Here is a 22,285-nt window from a genome sequence, read left to right on the forward strand (position 1 = left end):
CTAGCGGTGCCTTGCCACGGAAGCAGAAGCTTTCTCGTCAGGGGGTCTCGAGGAAGAAAATCTCGATCTACGGAATGGGGAATTACAAAGCCAAAGTGATCTAGCTGATTGTATGGGTAAAGTGATGAGCATATTGAGGCGTCTGACAAGGGTTTCTGATACGAGAACCGACCCAATTGCGCATTGCTTCGTCTATCGTGTGTCCAGTTTTAAGGATGCCGGCGTTGACAAATAGGGTCAACCGAGTTTCTAGCTGACGACCTGGAAACGTCTCGCTTCCATGGAGAACAAAAATACTGCTCAGACATGGTTGTCAATGGGCGTTTGTAATCTGCAGGCTATCTTCCATGGGAATGAACATCTAAGACTTATTGTTTTCAACTGTGCAAAGAGAATTTCAGTACTCCCTGGGAAAATATCCCAACGAGGAGCTAATCTCATAGGAGCATTTGTGGGAACAATTTAAATGTCAACAACCAGACTCAGTACATTTGTAAACGGTCTTGAAAACTATCAAAATTTTACTCTGACTCATAGAAAGCCACATAGTTAATTGTCATGCCAATATCAAGCCCAGTCGTAGGATTCTTCGTGTTAGGAGTCTTAGCAGATCGTGGGAAATTCGACCCAATAGCGACATTTAGAACAGGAAAATAGGCCTCATGCGCAAGTATCGCCCACTCTTCCTCAATCTTGATATCACTCCCTTTGATCTCGCGATATACTTCGCCGTCCATCATAACTATGAAGTCCCAGTCAGAACATATTTCAAGGCGTCTGGGTGAACTCCAAGGACAGTGTACGTACATTTTAAAGTCTCATCTTTCCAATTGGACGTCCTACGATCAACTTGGATCGCCCATGTATGAAACTTCTGATCAAAACATTAGATGATATTTGGTACATGTCTTTCTGGGAAGTGAGGATCATGAACAAAGGATAATATCCCTGATTGCCAGACAGGGATATGTTTGAACAACAGATGAACATACTGTATGATCGTATTTGTGCGAAAATTGGTCAACATTCCTGTCCTCGATGCCTTCTGGGAAGTTCTTTGAGCTGCCAGGAGAAGCCGGGGACGCCCAATGTACTGAAGCAAGATTCCAGTCATTTCCGTCAGAAGTTTCAAAGATGTCCCACTCTCCGCACAGTGGCCAATCCCTCTTTTCACTTCCTGTTTTGTGCAGACTCTCACCCAGAGCCCAGAAGGCAGGCCAGACGCCGGCTTGCTTGTCGGACGATGCAGTGCCTACTTGAAGTTCGGCTTGCAAGATGAGGGCCTTGCCCTGCTCGCATTTGTGGGCCACTTTACCCTCGAGACGGGCGGACTTCCATTGGCCATCCTTGAACTGCGGCGTGATGAACAGCTGATCTGGATTGCTTCCTGGCGCAGACGGCGGGTAAGACTTCATGTACGTCAATTCTATGTTTGTATCATAGAATTGTTGCTCAAGATTGTTTTTATTGGGGTCATATTTCTTAATGCCATCCCAGTAGCGAAATGGCCTTTCCGGGGGACTGGTAAATCGCGTGAATGAGTCGTCTTCATGGATTTTGGTTAGCAATTTGTCGAAAGCTCAAACAGTCACGGGCCAGACTTACACCATAGCAAAGCGAAGCCTGCAATTTTTGCGGGATACATGTTGAATACAACGATCAGTTGATGTCGACGCTCCGGGAGGAACGAATGAAAGGGATCACGTGTGTTCGTCTGGCTTAACTCCCAAGTCTCAAGATCGACTTGAATGGAACAATCCTAGCTTTACAGGCAGGATGTTCACAGACTTTTAGCAGTTATATGAGATTCGACAAGTGAATCCCTTGAATTGCCGATTATGGTCATGGCCGATCTCGAACTCTCACCGACTTTTTTTAGGAAATCAGATCCGTTCCTAAACTCGTTGGGATTCGTTGCTTCGTAGATTGTCTCCGTATAACCAGGTTGCGTTGAACGGGTTGTTATTGATTTTGTTGTCGTATGCAACTGCAAGGATGAAAAGTTGGTCTAAATCAATCCATTTCCCTTTTAATGCGGCTTACTCAAAGATACAACTTACAAATCCCAGAAAAATAGGAACGAAGTGGCAGAGAACCTTGACGATGGACCGGGCAAAGACCCGAGGCTGTCTGCAGCACCTTATGCTTACCGGCAAAACTCCACTTTGTTGCTAATACCTACTCCACCATGAAGGGCGTGTTGTAGGTAATGCAACCTTAGGTAGTGCAAAATCCAGACTTTAGACGAGACAGCCTATGAGAGTCTCAAGTCTTATGGGACTTTAATTTTTACATCTGACTACTTTCATGGCCACTGGGGCTCTCCAGACGCCCGAATATCATCCGCCTGCGTGGAGATTCCCAAACAAGCTCTTGAAATACGAGATGACAGCGGCCGCATCCGTCGCTAGCAAGGGTCTTCCGAACTCAATTGATTCATTCGCTAAATATCCCTTCTTGAAGATGAGTTCGTCCCGACTTATTGATTCCGCGGAGAGAATATCTTGGATCGTAACAGGGTCGTACTTCTCATCTGACTCATAGCAAAGGGAGGGGATCTTGATGACAAATTTATCAAGGTACTCAGGCTGTTATATGACATTTCTGAACTCCCGTTTCTCACTCTCATAGAGCAGTTTTTGCATCTCGCAACTCAAAATCCATCGAAAATGACCATTCTACGAAGCACAATTGCTTTTTTCTCCGTCTTGCTGCTTGCCAGCTCCTGTTTGCAGAATCTTGAAGTATCTTCTTTACCAAGTTTTGCTACTTCAGATGAGATTGAGATTGGTATGTCGGGACATATTGCGGTACCAAAAAGCTTCTGACAGGTTCTCAGACGATGCATCCCATTTCGACTTCTATCCACGCTCCGAGGGCTTTTATAACCAAGCTGTGACGCATCAACACCCTGAGCGTTTCCCGCCACATGCGATACACAATGTCGACGCCGATTACACTATGGCTCTGCCGGCTCATTCACTTGCCCGCCGTGATGCAACAAAATGTCTTGCTGATGGCACCTGTGCCGATAAAAGGTAAGCAAGTGAACCAGAAATCTCCCCAGTCTTCTCTTAAGGGTGAAAATGGTTTCAATAAAGTATTCTAACATCAGATGCTCTACAAGTTGCTGCAGCAATAAAGGCATATGCGGTTATGGCCCGACCTTCTGTGGCAAAGGAAATGTAAGTTCTTTTGTCCTCAGTCTTGACAAATGTTGATGGTCATACGCTGACTCTCATCTGTCTTTGAAGTGTACTGGTGGATGCGAAGCAACTGCTATGTGTGGCATCTATAGCAAGGACAGCAAAGTTAAATGCGGCATGAACCTGTGCTGCTCTGCGACTGGCTGGTGTGGAGTAATTACCCTCTCCTGCCGCTTGACATTTCACGGTCGCGAGATCTCAGAACAAGCCGACTAAATACTGTTTAGACCACTGACACGTACTGCACCAATGCCGACCCGATAAACAACTCACTGCCTTGTCAAAAAGGCTTTGGCTCCTGCGAAGTGAAGAAAGGCCGTACCTGCGGCGCCGGGAGCGGCAAAACAAACGGACGGACCATTGGATATTACCAAGGTTCCAACAGCCGCGAACGCCTGTGTAATAAGATCCTCCCTAGCGATATTGCTACAGGACCCAGTACCATGTTTCCCAATGGGTACACTCACCTCTACTATTCTTTTGCATCTATCAACCCGAGCACGTTTGCTGTGGTACCTGCGGACCAGGGGGATGTGGCTCTGTATACCCAGTTCACCGCATTACGTAGTCGCGGGCTACAAACGTAAGTTTCGAAAACCAGAATTGATCATCTTGAAAGTAGCATGTTTTGCTAACAACTTATCTCTTTGTTCAGCTGGATAGCAGTAGGAGGCTTCGATTTCAGCGATCCGGGTAAACCTACCTATGGAACATGGTACGTACTTCTATCTGTCCGATCCATAATAATCTCGTTCCCAACCTGCAAGCTGATACCCAGCTTTTCAGGAGCAAGCTGGCTTCGACTCCAGCCAACCGCAAGGCTTTCATCGATTCACTCGAAGTTTTCATGACCAAATACGGCTTCCAGGGCGTTGATATCGACTGGGAGTACCCCGTCGAGCCAATCCGTGGAGGTAACCCGCAAGACACGCAAAATCTGGTATCGTTAATGGTAGAGATGCGTGCGAAGTTCGGCACCAGGTTTGGCATCAGCATGACTTTAGCGCCGGATTATTGGTATCTGCGTTATTTCGACGCCAAGGCTATGGAGAGCTCAGTAGACTTCTTTGGATTTATGGCATATGGTTAGTGATCCCGATTCTCGTGACATGGGATGTTTCCATGATGCTACTTACAGCTAACCAATGTTCACTCGCCAACAGACCTCCACGGCTTCTGGGACACGGATGTCAAAACTTTAGGTTCCATCGTTCGTGGCCAAGCTGATATCCGCGACATCGCAAATAACACTGTTCCCTTGTGGTTCGCCGAGCTAGACCTCTCGAAAATCAACTTTGGGCTCGCGTTGTACGGACGTGGGTACACCCTTACCAGCTCCAGCTGCAAAGATCTCAACTGCCCGTTCAGCGGTCCTAGTAAGCGAGGCGTCTGCACAAACTCCTTGGGGGTTCTGTCGTTAGTTGAGATCGAACAGCTCATCAAGAAGAAAGGGCTGACTCCCAAAAATCTGCCCGATTCGATGATGAAGCAGATTACCTGGGATGATCAATGGATTGGGTACGATGATGCTGATACCATAAAGCAGAAGAAGGCTTGGGCAGATAATCAGTGTTTTGGAGGGACTATGACTTGGAGTATCGATTTCTACTCGGGAGCTGGAAGGTAACTCCGCGGTTCCCATTTAACAGCCTAGACAGTTCAGCTGACGAGTTTACAAGTGGCTTGGAGCCCACTAACACCACAGATGGGAGTTGCGGTAGAGCTAATGGAAACACGGTTTGCGGAAGCTTCCCCAACGGCAACTGCTGCTCCAGGTAAGTCTACTGTCCGTCCGACAACTTGAGCCTTTAAGCAAAGCTCTTGAAACCCAGGTCTTTACTAACATCATATGTGTGTACTTTAGTAGTGGCTTCTGCGGCCGTGGGTCTGCTTATTGCGGAGGTGGGTGTCAGTCGGGGGACTGTGACATCGGCGGTGAAACAACGGACGGAACCTGCGGCGTCGCAAACACAGGCACATATTGCGGGTTGTGGCCTCAAGGAAGCTGTTGTAGCGCATCTGGGTATTGTGGTAGAACAAAGGCCCATTGCGGTTACGGCTGCCAGTCTGGACCATGTGGCTGGGGAGTTGAGGGCACAGAGGAGAGAATCGCAATCCAAGGGCAAAACACCAGTTAAGTATCCACATAATGCAGATTAGTTGTACAAATGGCAGTACAGCTTCATTGATAATAGTCAACTTCAGTATTTATATCGAATCGTGGAAGGCTTCACTGACCACAATACCGCACTTTTGTCCTTTTGCCACTTACACCACTTCTGTGACATTCTGATATGTCAATAAAAGGCATGCTATGCGCGAAGTCGGCATGTCTGGCGGCCGGAACGTGTGTTCTGAACTCCTAGGACACGAGGCGGCGGTCCGTAGGAAAAGCGTTGTATTTGACTGGATATCATGAGCGACCTATTTACATACAATGGCCAACTGGGTTGCGTAGGACCATGCATATGGACTCCAGCCAGACCAGCTGTCGAAGAGTCTCCGTCCAGTCATATGCATTTACGCACGCCCGCCCAAGACACATTGAACCCTGTGATCCGTGAACTCCATTCCGGCCCAAATCATAAGGAAAAAATATCATCTCAGAATCGCTGATAACCACCGTTCGTATACCCACCTGGATATCCCCTTGACTGAGATGGTGATGGTGAAGTGACCGGGAATGAGGGACTCCTTGGGATGTTATTTGAGCCTCCGTATCCTCCCGTGTAAGCGTTGCCTGCACCATTGATCAAACCACCTGAGTTACCTCCATTCCAAGCCCTTGGACTTTGCGGTATAGGGCTGACAAGCGATGGTGTTTGGTTCCGCGAAATGGGGCTGGTGACTCGGGACGGCAGTTCTTTTGCGACCACGTTTGCTGAATCCTTCGGCTCTGGGAAATCAGCTGCCTTGGTCCCCTGTGGCACATAGGTTCCTCCCCATCCACCAAGGGCATCATCCCCTTGTGTTTCATAGGCTCCTTTGTCCCACCCTCCAAGTCCCTTTTCGCGCAGCTCGACTTGATTGTTGTACTCCTCTGCACGCTCTCTCTCGATCTTTGCATTATAGTCTGCTCTTTCTTTCTTTCCTTGCCTTCGTCGGCGAAGGCAGGTGAAGAGAAATGCGCCGATAAGAAGAGCACCGGCAGCAGCGCTGCCCGCATAGACAGCGAGTTTGGTACTCTGGGGGAGAGCTGCAAACTTCTCTGAAAGTGAAGGCTCGGGATGTTCAGTCTTCTCAATTGCTTTGGCAACAGTTGAATTTCCACTGATTGCCTTGATACTTTGCCAGCTTCCAGACTTGTCGCTCCATTCGTATTCTTTGGCGCCAGTCGAAAAGTCGGCCACATCAGTGCTCTTGACGGTCATAGTGTAAGGGCCTTTAGAAAAATCACTCAAACCGCCAGCCCATTCGATGGTCCCTTTGCTGTTGTCTGGATCACCACCAGCCCAGATTCCCAGGCGAACAGTCATTGGGGTCTGGGGATAATTATGTCCGCCATTCGCAGCGGCATAAGGAAGAGTCCTGATGAGTTCGGAGTCTATATACCATTCCAGCTTGTCGGAAGTCCAGTGGATGGTATAGTTGTGAAATGTTTCCCTAGGATCAGTTTTCATTGGGTGGTATATAGCTCGATCGAACGAAGTGGTGTTGCCCTTTCCGAAGTAGTTCGTCTCCACGTGAGTGCCGTTGCCGCCGAGGAACTCCCAGTCCACTTCATCGAGGTCGTCGGACTCGAGTACGATCGAGGAGATGATTCCCTGGCCCTTGGCCGCCTTCATTATAACACTGACGGAGCCGAAGAATATGTAGAACTTGGATTGAATAGTCGGCGAGTCTTTGCGCTTGTTGATCGTGTATTCGCTTCCATCGGTACCATAGACAAGAGCTCCAGAAGTGACATTGAACGAATCTGATACGGTGGACGAGGTGTTGAAGACGAAATTATGGCTGATCCCAAGGGCTGGGTCATTTGGGCAAGTCGTGTTCATGGGGTTGCAATCAGTCCACTAGGAGAGCCAAAGTTAGCATTGCTGGATAATCGGCAATTGATCTTGGAAATAGAAGGTGATCGGGCGCATATAAATCGCGATATGTTTGCCAATTTACGTACTGTTTGAGCAGAAACACATGCGACGAGCACAGAAGCTCCCAGGAAGAGGGTGGAAAGGAGCTGCATGGCGAAGGAGCGTGGACTTGGAATGGGGATCGCAGTGTGTTAAGAGAGTGACTTTGCGCACAACGCGTCTCGCGAGTTGGCGAAGAAAAAGAATGAGTGTATTCCCGTGGAGAAATGAGTGTAAAGTGCACGAGTGCACGGAGGGGACGCAGTCGATGCGGTGGGTGAAGGAGTCGTGAACTCGGCAAGTTTGGAAGATCAAACGATGGGCGGCGGGGGGGACGATATGAAAGGTGAGGGAGATTGGATTGCAGCTTGGCTTGGCATATCTGCGACACGCTCCGCTCTCTTTGCCGGGGAAAGCCCATGCCCCTGACTAGGCTTGTTGAGGCTTGTGTCTGCGCTCCAATGGGGTAAACCCTTACCACTACTAGCGACGATTAGCGACCCGAAAAAAGGGGGAACGGCTCAACGTGGGTCTGCTTGATTGTCTACCTACAGAGATAAGTACTATCAGAAAGCTTCAAAGCCTGTACGCTACCTCAAGAACATTTTCAATGAGGTGACCAGCCTCTGAAGGCCGCATATTCTGATTCGTCTGATACCTTATCAATGATTCAGGTACCTAAAGCTAAACAGCACAACCAGTGACCATCACATGAAGTGAAGCAGAAACAGAATCCAAAATGTAATTCTATCCAATTCAGACGTTACTCGGGTTCCACCACAATACCTTCAGAACTTGAATGAGCACAACAGGTTTCACGGGCAATTTCATCATTTCACAAGCTCCGAGGTTGGTTCTTGAGGATGACAGCCTCGGAGCTCGGGCCAAGGTTCAACACATCGAGTCAGAATTCTGCAATTGCTTCTAGAAATTGCCAGTCAAGCCTCGTAGTATTTCAGTATCTTGCCGTCTCGAGCGTCGAAGGCTTCCTGGTCTTGCCGGTGCTACCATTTCCAACAAACCAGGCTTGTTGAGAAGTAAGGTGGGTATTTCAGGTGACTGCTCGAACGGGAAAGGCAGCATTTTGCAACTCAACATCGAAGTTCGGAAAGCAACGCACAAGGAGGCATGTGAGATTGAGACACCTAGAGCAGAGTACGGATAGTTTCCAAGCAAGCAACAGAACAGGATAAAGCCCTTGGGGCTACTGAGACTTTCAGCATCTCGGTCGTTTAAGACAATTTGATGAATCGAAATGTTTCCTTGAGACAAGACTGAGAGCAGACCACATAGTGAGTACACGAGTCATGGCTATGATGCATGTGACTGTATTGAAGAAACATCCAATTTCTGGAAAGGGGAGGACAAAGAAGAGCTCGAATTTTGAGTGCCACGCTGCTGACTCTCGAAATGCATATTTGCCGCAACTATAGCCTATGTACCTAAGCACAGTAACAGTGACAATGCTTTCCAAACTTCTGATGGCAGCATACTGACAAGAGAAGGACGATCTACTCGCCAGAGCCCCAGTTTTGAGGGATAATGTACGGCGTAGTTCTCATTGGCCTGAAAGGCACTTTATTTAGATCATTCATCATTCATCAATCATGATACATGATATACACAGATAGACAAATACCCTCATTTCTTGATTTCCAAGAAATAGAGCTCAAGAATTATACTCGCCAGTCTTGGCACTGATGAGGCCGTGAGTCGGCAGTAATGATTTCTGTTCACAATCTGTCAGCACCTTCTTCTCAACCCGACACGAGCCTACCCAACAGACACCACAGCCCTAAACGTGACAATGTAAGAAAATATAACAAACTCACATCCCCATCTGCAAAATCTTCAATATGCCTTCCAAAGGCCCACCTTTACTCCCACCAAATCCAACGAACTGATCCATCCCCCAAGCCCAATCTTTCTCAGCCTCTCCCTTCTTCGTCTGCCCAGCACCCATTCTCTTGAGCATTTCTCTGGTTTTCAAGCCCTTCGCAGCCCTTACTATTCCCGCCCCAGCCAGAACCGGTATGAATGTCAACAATCCTGCAGCAATCGGGTGTCGGTTGCACCATCTCATCGATGCCCGGATCCAGCCCTCTATCCTCGCAAGCATGCGTTGCACGAAACCTGGGCGAGGGGTAGGGCGGGACACATTGTATGGAGATGGGATGGGATTTGTGGGCGAGTAGTATATTGGACGAGGGGAATGCCTGCCCTTTGGTGGGGAGAATGAACGACGTCTTGGTGGGGTATATGTATTTGTCTGTGGGCCGGGTTTCTGAGCTAGAGGGGAGGCAGGGAGAGTGTAGTAATCGTTGTTGCTGCCATGGTGTGCAACATCCTCGTGTGCTTGTGGACCTTGTTGGACATGGGATTGTCCGGGGAAGTCGGAATGCTGGGGAGGTACGTATTCGTACTGTGATTGCTGTTGGGGTACAACGATTTGTGTAATTGGATTCGCAGGTTGGGTATCCCTGTGGTTTGGAGATGCTGGCTGGGAGTAGCTGGCTATGGCAGGCTGCTGGAAATATGTTTCTTGAGCAGGTTGGGTCTTGTAGGAATTATCCTTGCACTGAGGCGAGCTTGAAGGAGGCGGGGTAGGGTAATCGATGTATTTGGTCGTGGACGCCATGTCTTGTGATATATCTTAATATTAAGCACAGTGAAGTGCTCAATGTTCACCTAGCTCACGTTGCATTCCAGGACTGAGGACTGAATGTAAAAATGGAAAAAGGAGGAAGAGGAGTGGTTTTTGTTCACTCGAGAAAGAGGCAAACAGGAAGCTTTCTGGGTGGTTGGGTGTGGTGACAGAAAGAATTGGCGGTGAGATGACAGGGGACTTGGTGGGCGGAAGGTGGGTCCGGCAGCGGGACCTGAGCTTTTCTGGAGGCTTGGACCTTCCCAGGATCCCCTGAAGCAATGCCAAGGGTGGGTTCACAGTGTGCTGGATTGATTGTCTTAGAACGCGTGGAGTGCTCTTCTGCTGTAGCTTCACTTCAACCCAGCTACAACGACAACCACAGAGCAACATCGATTGAACGTGTTTCTGCTTCTCAAATTTCCATGTCATAGTAGCTGTCGATTATGTAGTTTTTTTTGACTCATACAGTTAACTTTTCTTCCTTTTTCCTGCTCTTTCTCTCTTCATCCAAGGTCTCCCTCCAACGTAAAGTCTCCCCTCTCTACGTAGGTCTCTCTTCCCCTTCTCTTTTGCTCTTCTCTTGTCCGAGTGCTCCGAAAGTATATGCAGTGTCGTGAGTAATACTAGGTCTGTGTTTAACTTCGTGTTTGACTCGAACATAGAAAGTCTAAGCTACCTTAAAAGCTACTCTACCTACCTAGTCTGCTGATCTGGCAGTATCTTTTAGACAAAATCACTGCAGGCTTTGTATGAAATTTATCTGCATTTTACTACTTCGGAAAATAGAGACAAAATGCAGACAAATTACAGCTGTTGTCTGCACAATAATTCCCGTAGGGTCATTTCACGATTCCTCCATCAACGACAATCTTTTGGCCAGTTATATACTTGGCTTCATCAGAAGCCAAAAATAGAGCAGCATTAGCAACATCCCAAGCATCACCCATCCTCCCCATCGGGACTTGTTCATTCCTCACGGCCATGTACTCTACTTGTAAGCTCTCTTGGTCACCACCCTTTCCTTTTGAATATCTAGCGACTAGGCCTTTCGTGTAAGGCGTGTCCATAAGACCCGGAACGACCGTATTGAGCCTCACGCCCCTGGATGCGTAAATAACCGCAGTAGCTTTCATGAATTGCATGATTGCCGCCTTTGTCGCCGAATATCCAACTTGAGGTTTGCCGATGTACCGGAGGCCAGCAATACTCGCAACACTGATAACTGCTCCAGATCCTTGCGCTTCCATGATTGGTAGCACATAATGACATGTCAAATAAACACTCTTGAGATTTATGTCTATTTGAGCGTCCCAAATTTCTTCTGACATCGTTGCTGGACATCCAGGTTCTGAGCGGCCGACATTGTTGATTAGGATATCGATTCGGCCGTGCTTCAACATACAGGCGTCGACTAATGCCTTAACGGATGCTGTTGAAGTGACATCAGTTTGTAGGACATCGCAAACACCGCCTTCATCTTCAATGGCTTTCTTTGTTGTGATTGTTGAAGAGAGCGTGCGATTTCCACCAAATATTTTGGCTCCTTGCCGAGCAAATAGAACAGCCGTCGCAGCACCAATTCCCCAGCCTCGTGGTTCGCTCTGTCCCAATCCTGTGATGAGAACGACTTTTCCTTCAAGTCTCAACATTTCAGAGTCGCCGTATTCCCCAGTGTAAGATTGTCCCAAGAAATCTTCGTGTAACGTGAAGAGCCCTTCTCGGAGCATCCAATCGTTGTAATGTTGGTATTTAAGCTTCTTTCAATAAGCGAGGTCAACTCAGGGGCGACGGAAGAGCATCCGTTCGCCACGGACCATGATCCGTTATGCTCCCTAGGTAAGTATTATGTTGCCTGTCGGTGGGCACCAAAGATCTCGGGCTATTTTCCTATGCCTTTGAGTAGTCCAGAATTCTCTCCTGGCTAAGCTGGCCCGCGACAGATCTATCTTGACGTTTCCCCGCATTTTCCAGCGGTTGCGGAAAAGGATCCGTAGCCGTGGACCCTCAGACTCGCTTATGTATTGGGACTGCTCAACACCTCTCCAGCTCATGAAGGATCATTCAATTGACAGTTGTCTTGCATTATCGAAATATCTTCACCACCGATCCAAATTTTCACTTTGACATTTCTCGAGATGGCTCAGCCATCAGGTACGGCGCCCAAAGAACCACAGAATAATGATTACGATCTCTCGAAGCCTATCAACTCAACCTCAGGTCTCCGGCAAGGGCTGACTTCATATGGAGATCCGCATTTCTCTCTCTTTCTGAGAAAAGTATTCATCAAAGCTCTTGGTTATAGCGAAGATGCCCTATCCAGACCCATCATCGGAATCATCAACACATATTCCGCTCTCAATCCATGTCACGCAAATGTTCCTCAGCTCATCGAAGCAGCAAAACGAGGCGTCCATCTACAGGGCGGACTTGCCGTTGATTTCCCAACTATTTCCATCGCCGAGTCATTTTCATCACCAACGAGCATGTTTCTGAGGAATTTAATGAGCATGGACACTGAAGAAATGATTAAGGCACAGCCTTTAGATGCGTGTATCATGATCGGAGGTAGGTCTCTCCATCCAAGAGTGGGGAACTTATGTTGATTGACAATTTTAGGCTGTGACAAGACTGTACCTGCTCAATTGATGGGCGGGACTTCTGCAAACAAACCCGTATTGCCTCTGATCACTGGTCCAATGATGCCAGGTAGTTATAGAGGCAAACGCCTTGGTGCATGCACGGATTGCAGAAACAACTGGGCTGCGTACAGAGCGGGAACAATCGACATGGAGGACATAAGTATGTTGAATGAAGAATTGGCACCGACTGTAAGCACGACGTCCATTCAACAGATCAAACTCTGACAGCAGACAGATCGGCACATGTGGAGTTATGGGGACAGCAAGCACTATGGCTTGTATTACGGCTGCATTGGGCTTTATGCCCCTCAGAGGAGCATCAGCTCCTGCTGTCTCGTCAGCTCGTCTCAGAATAGCCGAGGAAACTGGAGCAAACGCCGTTGCAGTAGCGAATGCAAAGCGCAGACCTCAAGAGATGCTATCAAAGGAGTCTTTCCTAAACGCAATTATCGTTCTCCAAGCTATCGGCGGCTCGACAAATGCTGTCGTCCATCTTATGGCTATCATTAACAGACATCCAAAAGTGCAAGGGCAAATCACTCTAGAAACATTCGACGAGATTGGGAGGAATGTACCATTATTAATTGATTTGAAGCCCAGTGGAGATAACTACATGACCGACTTCCACAATGCCGGCGGAATGCTAGGATTACTGCATGTTTTGCGCCCATTGCTTCATCTTCAAGCAATGACAATCACAGGCCAAACATTAGGAGAAGTCCTCGACAGTTCACCCTTACGGACCTTCTCATTCTCCTCCGAGATCATCCGTTCCCTATCAAATCCACTACACCCGAACTCATCTCTGGTAGTTCTCCGAGGAAACCTGGCACCCAAAGGAGCAGTCATGAAAGCATCCGCATCGAAAGACCGCAGGCTCCTCCAACACTCCGGCCCAGCAGTCGTATTCAAGAACGCCGCAGATCTCGCATTGCGTCTAGATGACCCAGATCTCGCAGTCACTAAAGACTCGGTCTTAGTGCTGCAAGGCATCGGACCAATCGGTAATCCAGGCATGCCAGAAGCTGGACTCATCCCCATACCTCGGAAGTTGGCCGCCGAAGGCGTAACAGACATGCTACGACTCTCTGATGGGAGAATGTCTGGAACTGCTGGTGGAACCATCATCCTTCACATTTCCCCGGAATCTGTGGTTCCTAGCTCGGTGCTGGGAGTTGTCCAAGACGGCGATATCGTTACTTGTGATGTTGAGAAGCGTGTCTTGAGACTTGAGGTATGCGACGAGGAAATTCAGAGACGCGTAGCTGAGCGCGAGGCTGCTGCAGCTTCTGGAAAGGGAGTTTGGAAAGAGCGGAAGGTGAAGAGGGGATATCGGGGCTTGTATGAGAGATGTGTTAACCAAGCTGAAGAGGGTGCGGATTTTGATTTCTTGACTGCTGCTGGCCTGGGAGAGACATCTATCTGAGAGCGTGTTTCTGGCGGAGAGTGTAAGGAACAGGACCTCATTCAATGGCTGATGGCGAGCACAACACCTCGTATGCTGTATGTACATTACGTCTCCCTTTCCGTGGTGTGGCTCAGTAGATCACTTCTGTTGGAATACAGTCATCCGGAGAAGTAGGTGCTCGCTCACCTCAAGAATCTTCGGACTTTTTCGGTGACCAAAGCATTCTCCGATGTCAGAATATATGCTCGAGGGAGAGGTGCTCTTATGAAGAAAGATGGTCAAGTAATATTAAATCTTAATCTAAGCTCAACGATCTCGTCGACTCATTTCAGTCGGAAGTCAAAGTCAACGCCAAGGAGGATAGTTCCAACTACCTCCGAACGAAATAACCATTTGATGTAACAAGGGTATCTCTAACTCCATCCCCATCTATCGGGGATCGAACGCCAAACTTATGAAACGGGACTTTCCCAATTTGTCTCTGGGCAGCCATTCTGAAAGACTGTCCACCGCTTGTCCCAGGTTGGGCACTGATTGGAGGAACTGCATCCGGATGCCATGCCGGCTGATCCAAAATGTTTTCTGCCAGCAAAATGTCATTCATTTCAGCAAGCATCACTGCTTCAGCGGCTTCTGAATCTCTGGCCTGCAATCCTCTTCGCAGTCCATCTCGTTGTAGTGGATCATCTGGGCGGATAAATCCCATGATCCGAACCTCGATGACTCTTCGCTCCGGAGACCACCCTTCGTAGTCACGCGTGAGACGAACAATAATATTCCTATTCTCCGGTGTCTGTAGTGAGATCGGTAGCGCTGAGAAGACTGCCTGGTACCATGTATCGTTGCTAGCCTTTGTGTTTCCCGTTGTTGGTTGCCTCAGAAATCGTGCCCAGCCTAGATAGTATCCCGATAGACCTTGTACTATGTTTGCGGGAATTCCGGTCAATGCCATACCCGGCATATTGAATTGCTCAACTCCAGTCACTGCTGGTTCACTGTTTGCAATGAAGCGCAGAGGATATGGGGTCTGGGGTCCCGCCTCGAGCGTGATCTCTGATGTACCTGGACCAAATGTTGATCCACCTTGACCTTGGTTGGCTTGCTTGTCTGAGGGCTTCATAACGCCATACGCAGCTGGAGTGGCCTGTTGGGCCACCCACGATGGCATGAGTTTCTGAACTCGGTTCTGGATAACACTTGCGACTGGGCCGACAACTCGTCCAGCTGTATTTCTTGCATAGGTCCCAAACGCTATGACTCCCAGCTCGAGAGGAAGTGTGGTCAAACTCGCACCTCGTAACGAGCCTGGACTGGTGGACGAGGAGAGTATTCTGAAAACAGGGCTCGGACAGAGCACTTTCTTTCTATCACCCAAGCAAAGTACCAGTTGGAAATAACCATCTTCAGCTTCCTCTGGGATCCGTACAATAGCTGTTTCCCGCAGAATGTGATACTGCTGTTTGCTTGATTTGGGCTTCTTCCGGAAATTTGCAATGTCTCTCTGCCATGCCCGTTCATCGGTTGCTTTCAATTGCTCAGGTCCAACATTCAATGACGGTGTCACATTGATCCAGTTGCCGTTCCTTCCCATGAACGCTCGCGCCCGCATCCCTGCCGTGCCACTCCAGCCTTTACTTTGTAGCCATATAGTCCGCTCTGGGGGAAGTGGTTGATCGGAGAATATGGAAACGGCCAGCGTCGTCTTCGCTCCTTGATAGAAGACCAATCCATGGGAGTGCCGTAAAATCGTGAAATGTTTCGTGCTCTCCACTGGGTGGGTTATCAGGCCACCTGCAAAATGACGGGCTTCTCGGAATGCCTCTTGTATAAATGACGAGTTAGATGACTGAGATGACTGTGGTATTGCATTCGAGATGGACGATGCATTGCTAGACGACCGAACTGTCGAGAGAGGGAACACACCGCTGGAAGGAGACGGATTTCGAGAGAACGGATCCGTTGCAGCGGGACTGTAATAAAGCGGCGATGCCGTTATATTGCTGTGCGGTGTAGTAGTGTTCAAAGACAACTCCTGGAGAGCTGTTGGGACCTGTATCGGGAGAGGAGCGGGTGCTGGTGGAGTCTGCAGCCGGCTCTGTTTCAATCGCTCAAACTCTTCGAAGTATATCGGTGGCGGAGCGTTCTGGTTTCTCGACGGTGCTGTTCTTGGTCGCTCAGTACGGACTGGCTTTCGTGGCACCCGAAATTGATTTTTATTGATATTGCCATTGCTCGAGCATGGATTGCAGTCAACTTCGCGGTAGGGAGGTGGAGGGGTTGAGAAATCCATCTTTCATCGCTCAGCGTCTTTTATGCAGCCTCAAGTCGATGACGGAGAAGGAAAGATGGTCTTCGAATATCATCTTGGATATTTTCTTGAATGTCGTCTGGAAATAGGAACCAAGGTGTCGCTTGTGCCGTATTGGGTGTTGAGGAGATTATGGGACAAGGGGTGTTTCTTGTCTCCTCGGCATAGCCTCGTCGTAGCCTTGCTTACAAAGCCTGGGACAACATTCAATGCCCTGTTCACCCATCCCTCGAAATGACTCCTTGCCTGATCGACAACAACGGTCGAAGAACGCCGTGAATCATGACGTTGGTAAATACTGGAGGATTGCAGGTTGTTAAAGCACTTGGACGTCACTCAATGCTTGGATTTCAGCTTTCCATTCCAGTACAGGCACCATGACAATCCCCCCTTCTCAAGATCAGTTCAAAGTCCCATTCCAATAATGAACTGCTTACTTACAGACGGACGGGCTGAATGCAATCAGGTATAAGCGATAAAGGAGAGAAACAAGGGGCATGCTCGGCCGAGTATCGTTGCTTTCTGTGGAATACAGGAGACAGTGATCTTTGCCGTGAGATTTGGACGGCACTCATCTTTTCGAGCCAAGTTTAGTGGCTGGACTGGAGGCATTTGTCCATTCCATTGTTATCGCTTGATGGCAATGGATTGCTGCAGCTTTGACATCTTGCTTTTACCTTGTCCCTAGAGTATTCAGGCCGGTGCCAGCAGGTGATCTCAGATTTCCTCTGCAGTGTTTCCTCTTTCTTCTAGTTCCCCACAACAGACCTGCCATGAGTGGATTGTTGTCTTTCCCGCAACCAAATGCTTGGGAATTTACCCCTCCTCTATATTGATATCATTTGTTAACTTGAGAACTCTGCGTGATTATGAGCAAGTTTGCTCGTCGCCAAGGAAGGTTGGCAGCTTCCCAGCCTTGGCATTTCAAGCCTCACGAGCAAGTTTTCTTTCTACAGACTAAAGCGCATGTACTGCCATTGGACAATGAAGCTCTTCACCGACACAGAGCCTTGCCTGGAAGAGACGTGAGGCCTGAATGTTTCCGGTGCCCTCATGGGATTGGATGCCGGCAGCGGGTTGATAGCTCGATGTTTCGTGCAGCAAGGGTTCATCTCTTCATTTACACGGAAACAGAACAAAACATAGGTTCCAATAAGCCAATCCAATTGCTTCTGCATACTAGTGTACCAGCAATATCCTGCACCGGGAACGGGATCTTACCTTACCTTTGGTGAAATAAATACGCCAGGGTTCTTCTGAAAGCTCCTGCTTTGACAACCACTGCTTCACTAAGATGGGATATAAGTCCTCGCGAGCTTCCACAACTTCAAATTTCTGCAAACAGAGAAAGTCAAGCACTCGTCTCCACACAACTAAGCTCCCAAACGAAGAATAAGCTTCAGGATGTTCGTCAATACGCTGACCTCGGCTCTCTGCTTGGCTTCATTAGCCACTGCCCATTTCTCAATTGAGTACCCTGAACAGCGAGGCGACTCATTCGCGGAGGGAGCATCTCAATATATCTATCCTTGTATGTATTCACTGACCCTTCCTACTTATTCAACCATTGTTCTAGCACTGACCATCGTACTTTAAGGTGCCAACGTCAACCACACAGCCCAGACGAATCGAACTCTGTGGCCTTTGGACGGTGGTTCAGTTGCCTTAGATCTACACCACCCGTGGACCTATGTCTTTATCAATCTCGGTCTAGGAACAGACTCTCCTACATTCAACATCTCGCTCACCCCGGAACTCCTCAACGTAACTGGAAATGGTACTTACTGCCTCCCAAAGGTGTCTCTACCAGCTGGTATCGCTCCATCCGACGGGCAGAATGCTAGCATCATGGTAGCAACTGGTGGAAAGAATGGTGTTGCACTGTACAATGTAAGATTACACGATCCAGGGTTACTTATCCTTTAACTGGTCAATTTGAACATCTCTAGGAGAAATCCTTACCCCACTGTTAAGCATGTTATCTTGGAAGCCCGCTGCTAACTTATTTGCCAGTGCGCCGATATCACATTCACCAGCAATGCTACTATTCTCGAAGGCGATGCCTGCCAAAACTCCTCCAATGTAGTAGGCACTATTGTTACAAGCTCTGCATCCACTACAACGAACACCACTACCGCTGAAACCCCTACTTCATCATCTGCGGGTGTCTCACACTCCGCTTCAATGATGACTACTTGTATCTTCGCGGGTCTTGGTGTTGTCGTTATGAGCTGGCTCTTGTAGATCGCAAGATCCTGGTATTTCTTGCTGAAGCGTCATGTAACTAGCTAAAACATCGAAACATTCAAAACTAAAGCTAATATTGGGCAAACTAGATGATACTTCTTGTGATCTCCGGTGAGGATCTACACATGTACTTGTAACTTATTGACTCACTGGTGCATCTGTACCCCAAGAAGATAAACGGTGAAGTATGAAGTATCACGTGACGTGCCTGCCCTCCCTTTCCAACTTCTCTTCTGTCATCTGAACCGAAATATTTGTAGCTCGTGATCGATCCCTTCTGTTCTGCTCCTCCAACCTATACTCTTCTCCACAATTCCTCAGCACATTCTGAACAAAGCCCTTGAACAACCAGGATGCCACAAACCAAAATCCCATCAGCACAGCCTTTGGATGGGATATTGTCAGTGCAGCAATAACGAGTGATCTGAGGCTCTTGCCACGACACACGACTGCTAAGTAACGTCTTGATTGGAAACATAATTGAAAACTGGAAAATGGCAAGGTGCTCAGACTCTCCATACAGGTTGATAATACTTAGTGATACACGAGATATTGTAAAAATGAATTGTTTGAGGATCCTCCAAGCTTATTTATGACTACCTGGTATAGCTTTACACCAGAATATACGTGACATACATAGGACTACATGTTTCACGTAACTTGTAGCGTATAAAATGGAGAGCAAACTAGATGTCGGATTCCCGCTCTGGACACCTAGAAGTGAAGAAGAGGAAAAATGTAAGCCACTCGGCCATCGTTGAGGTTTAAATTCGTGGAGATTTTCGGCTACCCGTGCAGGTGTTCGATCCCTTTGGAGTAGAATGCTGGAAAGGAGATAGTTCCTTATGTGGCAACGTGGAGTTGGTATAAATGGTAGCGATGGCTGGAACCAAAGCGCATCCCGAAGAAATATTGGGAGATGCCAGGGTTGGGGTTAGACAAGACAGATGTCATCATAAATATGCCGCAGTTACATATATAGAGAAAAGTAGAGAAATATGGGCTCAGTTGATCCGTTCTTATTTACGTTGAGACGCTGAGCTTGGAAGCAGTAAATATGTGATCGAGTGATGCAAACTGCATACTTAAAAGAAAGAGCCAATCGTTGATACATACGAATATTCGCTGGTATTAAATCCTAAATGTGTTCAATAGTAAAACATTCGGAAGTACAATGATATACAATATAGATTTTCAAACATGGTACAAAATAAGTAGAGTTGCTTATGCAAGCTGCCAGCAGCATGCAGCATATAACCTATCAATTAGCTTCATAAACACGTACTACCCAGCCTTTGGATCACATAGAACCACATTACAGATCCCAATATCAATTTTGAGGCTGCGAGGCGCGTGGACGCGCTGTACATTTGGTTGGCTGTGAGTATTGGTGTAGCCAAGCCAAGCATCGTAGCCACCGAAATGACAAGTCGAAGAGCAGCTTGCCGAAAGCTGGTCAATAGCTACACCATCTATGGAAGATTAGTAATGTGTAACATGCCGATTTGGTGTAAAAAGAAAACGTACTGCTTTTGGCTCCAAATCGTCTTCAGACACCGTGTCATCTGGTCTCACCCCCGAACGACGCGCCCTTGCATATGCGACCAGCCGTAATATCGACTTATCCAGCCTTCAGGGCCCCCTTCTCCTTCCTTACAAAACGTTTTCTCTCAAAGGAGCATGATATTACTGTCGTCGCGGCCGCCATATACATGATGTACATCGACTTCTTGACAGATTCGGCGATTCTTTGGAGTTGTTTTCTTCGTGGTGTAAGGCGGTAATGTAAAGTGCGCTTTGCCATACGTCCTGATGTCGACATCGATGTTACTATTTTCCCAACCTCGATTGCCGCAGAATCGTCGAGTGCGTAGGGGCTAGTGGCGTCTGCCGTGGTGGCAAGAGGTAGAGCTCTGTGTCCGTGGGTCGATGGGTGGCAAGAAGTACGAGCAAGGAGGCTTGCAAGGTTTTCTCGTCCACTGTTTAAATCTGTTTCCGTATCGTTCACTGTATTGTTCACCTTGGACGAGCTTTGTGCGCCCCTCTGAGAGCCAAGGACATTTTGTATCCCAGGTCTACGGTTCCTTTCTCGTCGAGGTTGCGGACACCAGGGTTTTGAAAAGCAATACCGAGCGCATAGGACACTGCCTTAACCTCCTCCTCGATATATTCCGCGGAACTCCCTGCTGAGCGACTGTGATCGCGTCTTCTACGTTGATCTACGTACGACAGCAAATCAGCAATGCTCGTTTCAACTTCTGCTATTTGATAGCAATGCGTACCTGCAATTGAAGAGTTTCTCTTCTTATCTGCATCCAGTAACTTCCGAGAGAGAACGATATCCACGTCTTCCAAGTGGTCTTCAACGTGGAACTTGACTTCCGACGACTCTGGGTTGTCATTCAAGAAACACCTAACACGCACAACTCCACTTCGGTCAGGATTGAAATCACATCGCCGGGCTGCATTTGGGAGCATGAAATGTTTCCCGTGTTTGTCGGAAATCGTATAAGGTATCGAGAGCGTTCCGCTTTTGTACTTATCGCACGAATCCAGCACGACGGTGAGATATTCGTCATCCTTTGGATCGCTCTGCCAACATATTAGCTTCCGTCACAGAAACCCAGGCATGGTCCAAATACCTCCGAGTACTGAGAATCATACGCAGAGTCCGACTGTGCTCTTTCAGCTCCCGATGGCGGAAGGGCATGTTGTGGATCGTCCTGCTCCACCTCTCCTCCAGCTATGATACGGCGGAACCTCGTGAAGGATCGCAGCCAGTTTGCTGAATCCGGTACAGGAAGGCTTTTGTTACTCAAGGTCAGGCAGAATTTCAGCGACGGCCAGTCGCTCATCATATCGTCGGGGACGCCGTCGCTGTTGGCAAGGGCCAGAACGGCGTCGATATGTTCTCTAGATGCATCGCGCATTCCGTCCTCACGTTCCTCTTTGATCCCACGGCGTATGTTCCGGAAGAGGTTCATTGCTTCGACTTCGTCTATGGTGGAAGCATCGACGCCCGCTTTCTTGAGCATGAATTTGAGGTTTGACCATGGTATACTGTCCGGAATATCACTATTCGCAGCTTGGAGAAGGAACTCGATATGGTTTGACGAATCCGGCATTGCTACGGAGTCGCAGTACGTTTCATTGTTGAATTTGTGGCAGGGTACTGTTGAGGATGATGTCGGCGACGTTCAAATGTCGACTCTTGATGGACCGAGCGAGCGATATGGATGTTTGGTTGTCCGTAAAATGGGATTGGGGTGCAGATGGCCGATGAGGTGGTGGAGGGGAGGAGAGCGGGGCCAGACGAGATAAAGGTGCAGGCGGGTTGGGGGAGGATCCTGGAGCGCATCGCATAAGTTAAGGTGAGTTGTGGGGAGTTGGACGAGGGGGGAAAGACGACGGGAGCTTCTACGTCCAGTCTCAATTACTTATTACCTGACTTTCACGAGCATACTGTATCGGGCAACAAAGAAACCGGAGGAGAGCGTCGATTGTATCATATCAGATCAATGTGCACAGTTCAGCAGTTCTGATCAATTCATTTCGGCTCAGTTTAGTTCAGATGGTTTCAGTTCCAGCGACGCGGTCCCTTCTGCAGCTGGGGCTTTGCTTCCAGGTTTACGTAGGACCGCCTACCTAGGTACCGCGACTTGGGGATGCGTCCTCGAAGACCAGTAAAATAAATGTAGATTCAGTCACTTGCCAGAACATCGTACAGCTCCCGTCAGCGCAGCGCAGCGCAGCGCGGGGC

General features: G+C 48.3%; 9 protein-coding genes across 9 annotated transcripts; 3 read left to right on the plus strand and 6 right to left on the minus strand.

Annotated features, from left to right (window-relative positions):
* Positions 1–118: 118 nt before the first annotated feature.
* ONS95_008889 (uncharacterized protein) lies at positions 119–2,092 on the minus strand. Its single transcript, XM_058502450.1, has 4 exons — positions 1,606–2,092; positions 993–1,546; positions 808–874; positions 119–742 (listed from the first exon to the last, which is right to left on the minus strand). The coding sequence occupies exons 1-4, from the start codon at positions 1,643–1,645 to the stop codon at positions 522–524; spliced, it is 882 nt and encodes a 293-aa protein (XP_058361379.1). The 5' UTR covers positions 1,646–2,092; the 3' UTR covers positions 119–521.
* On the plus strand, positions 2,093–7,595 carry ONS95_008890 (uncharacterized protein). Its single transcript, XM_058502451.1, has 10 exons — positions 2,093–2,790; positions 2,840–3,038; positions 3,128–3,185; positions 3,255–3,359; positions 3,434–3,789; positions 3,862–3,921; positions 3,993–4,291; positions 4,370–4,829; positions 4,886–4,981; positions 5,071–7,595. Exons 1-10 carry the CDS (start codon positions 2,670–2,672, stop codon positions 5,342–5,344), a joined length of 2,028 nt encoding a protein of 675 aa, XP_058361380.1. The 5' UTR covers positions 2,093–2,669; the 3' UTR covers positions 5,345–7,595.
* On the minus strand, positions 5,810–7,389 carry ONS95_008891 (uncharacterized protein; the record flags this gene model as incomplete). The annotated part of the gene is made up of 2 exons (XM_058502452.1): positions 5,810–7,219; positions 7,324–7,389. 2 exons carry the CDS (start codon positions 7,387–7,389, stop codon positions 5,810–5,812), a joined length of 1,476 nt encoding a protein of 491 aa, XP_058361381.1.
* Positions 7,596–8,519: 924 nt separating the features above from the next.
* Positions 8,520–10,062, minus strand: ONS95_008892 (uncharacterized protein). The gene is made up of 2 exons (XM_058502453.1): positions 9,109–10,062; positions 8,520–9,005 (listed from the first exon to the last, which is right to left on the minus strand). Exons 1-2 carry the CDS (start codon positions 9,912–9,914, stop codon positions 8,918–8,920), a joined length of 894 nt encoding a protein of 297 aa, XP_058361382.1. The 5' UTR covers positions 9,915–10,062; the 3' UTR covers positions 8,520–8,917.
* Positions 10,063–10,762: 700 nt separating this feature from the next.
* ONS95_008893 (uncharacterized protein) lies at positions 10,763–11,650 on the minus strand (the record flags this gene model as incomplete). The annotated part of the gene is made up of 1 exon (XM_058502454.1): positions 10,763–11,650. One exon carries the CDS (start codon positions 11,648–11,650, stop codon positions 10,763–10,765), a length of 888 nt encoding a protein of 295 aa, XP_058361383.1.
* A 408-nt stretch (positions 11,651–12,058) lies between these two features.
* On the plus strand, positions 12,059–13,988 carry ONS95_008894 (uncharacterized protein; the record flags this gene model as incomplete). Its single annotated transcript, XM_058502455.1, has 3 exons — positions 12,059–12,488; positions 12,540–12,751; positions 12,798–13,988. 3 exons carry the CDS (start codon positions 12,059–12,061, stop codon positions 13,986–13,988), a joined length of 1,833 nt encoding a protein of 610 aa, XP_058361384.1.
* A 352-nt stretch (positions 13,989–14,340) lies between these two features.
* ONS95_008895 (uncharacterized protein) lies at positions 14,341–16,260 on the minus strand (the record flags this gene model as incomplete). Its single annotated transcript, XM_058502456.1, has 1 exon — positions 14,341–16,260. One exon carries the CDS (start codon positions 16,258–16,260, stop codon positions 14,341–14,343), a length of 1,920 nt encoding a protein of 639 aa, XP_058361385.1.
* Positions 16,261–17,682: 1,422 nt separating this feature from the next.
* ONS95_008896 (uncharacterized protein) lies at positions 17,683–18,522 on the plus strand (the record flags this gene model as incomplete). The annotated part of the gene is made up of 3 exons (XM_058502457.1): positions 17,683–17,809; positions 17,876–18,168; positions 18,292–18,522. 3 exons carry the CDS (start codon positions 17,683–17,685, stop codon positions 18,520–18,522), a joined length of 651 nt encoding a protein of 216 aa, XP_058361386.1.
* A 1,002-nt stretch (positions 18,523–19,524) lies between these two features.
* ONS95_008897 (uncharacterized protein) lies at positions 19,525–22,074 on the minus strand. The gene is made up of 3 exons (XM_058502458.1): positions 21,168–22,074; positions 20,053–21,117; positions 19,525–19,997 (listed from the first exon to the last, which is right to left on the minus strand). The coding sequence occupies exons 1-2, from the start codon at positions 21,648–21,650 to the stop codon at positions 20,542–20,544; spliced, it is 1,059 nt and encodes a 352-aa protein (XP_058361387.1). The 5' UTR covers positions 21,651–22,074; the 3' UTR covers positions 19,525–19,997; positions 20,053–20,541.
* Positions 22,075–22,285: the final 211 nt, after the last annotated feature.

This window comes from Cadophora gregata, assembly GCF_030347475.1.
Source record: "Cadophora gregata isolate MNR1 chromosome Unknown scaffold_3, whole genome shotgun sequence".
NCBI lineage: Eukaryota > Fungi > Ascomycota > Leotiomycetes > Helotiales > Ploettnerulaceae > Cadophora > Cadophora gregata.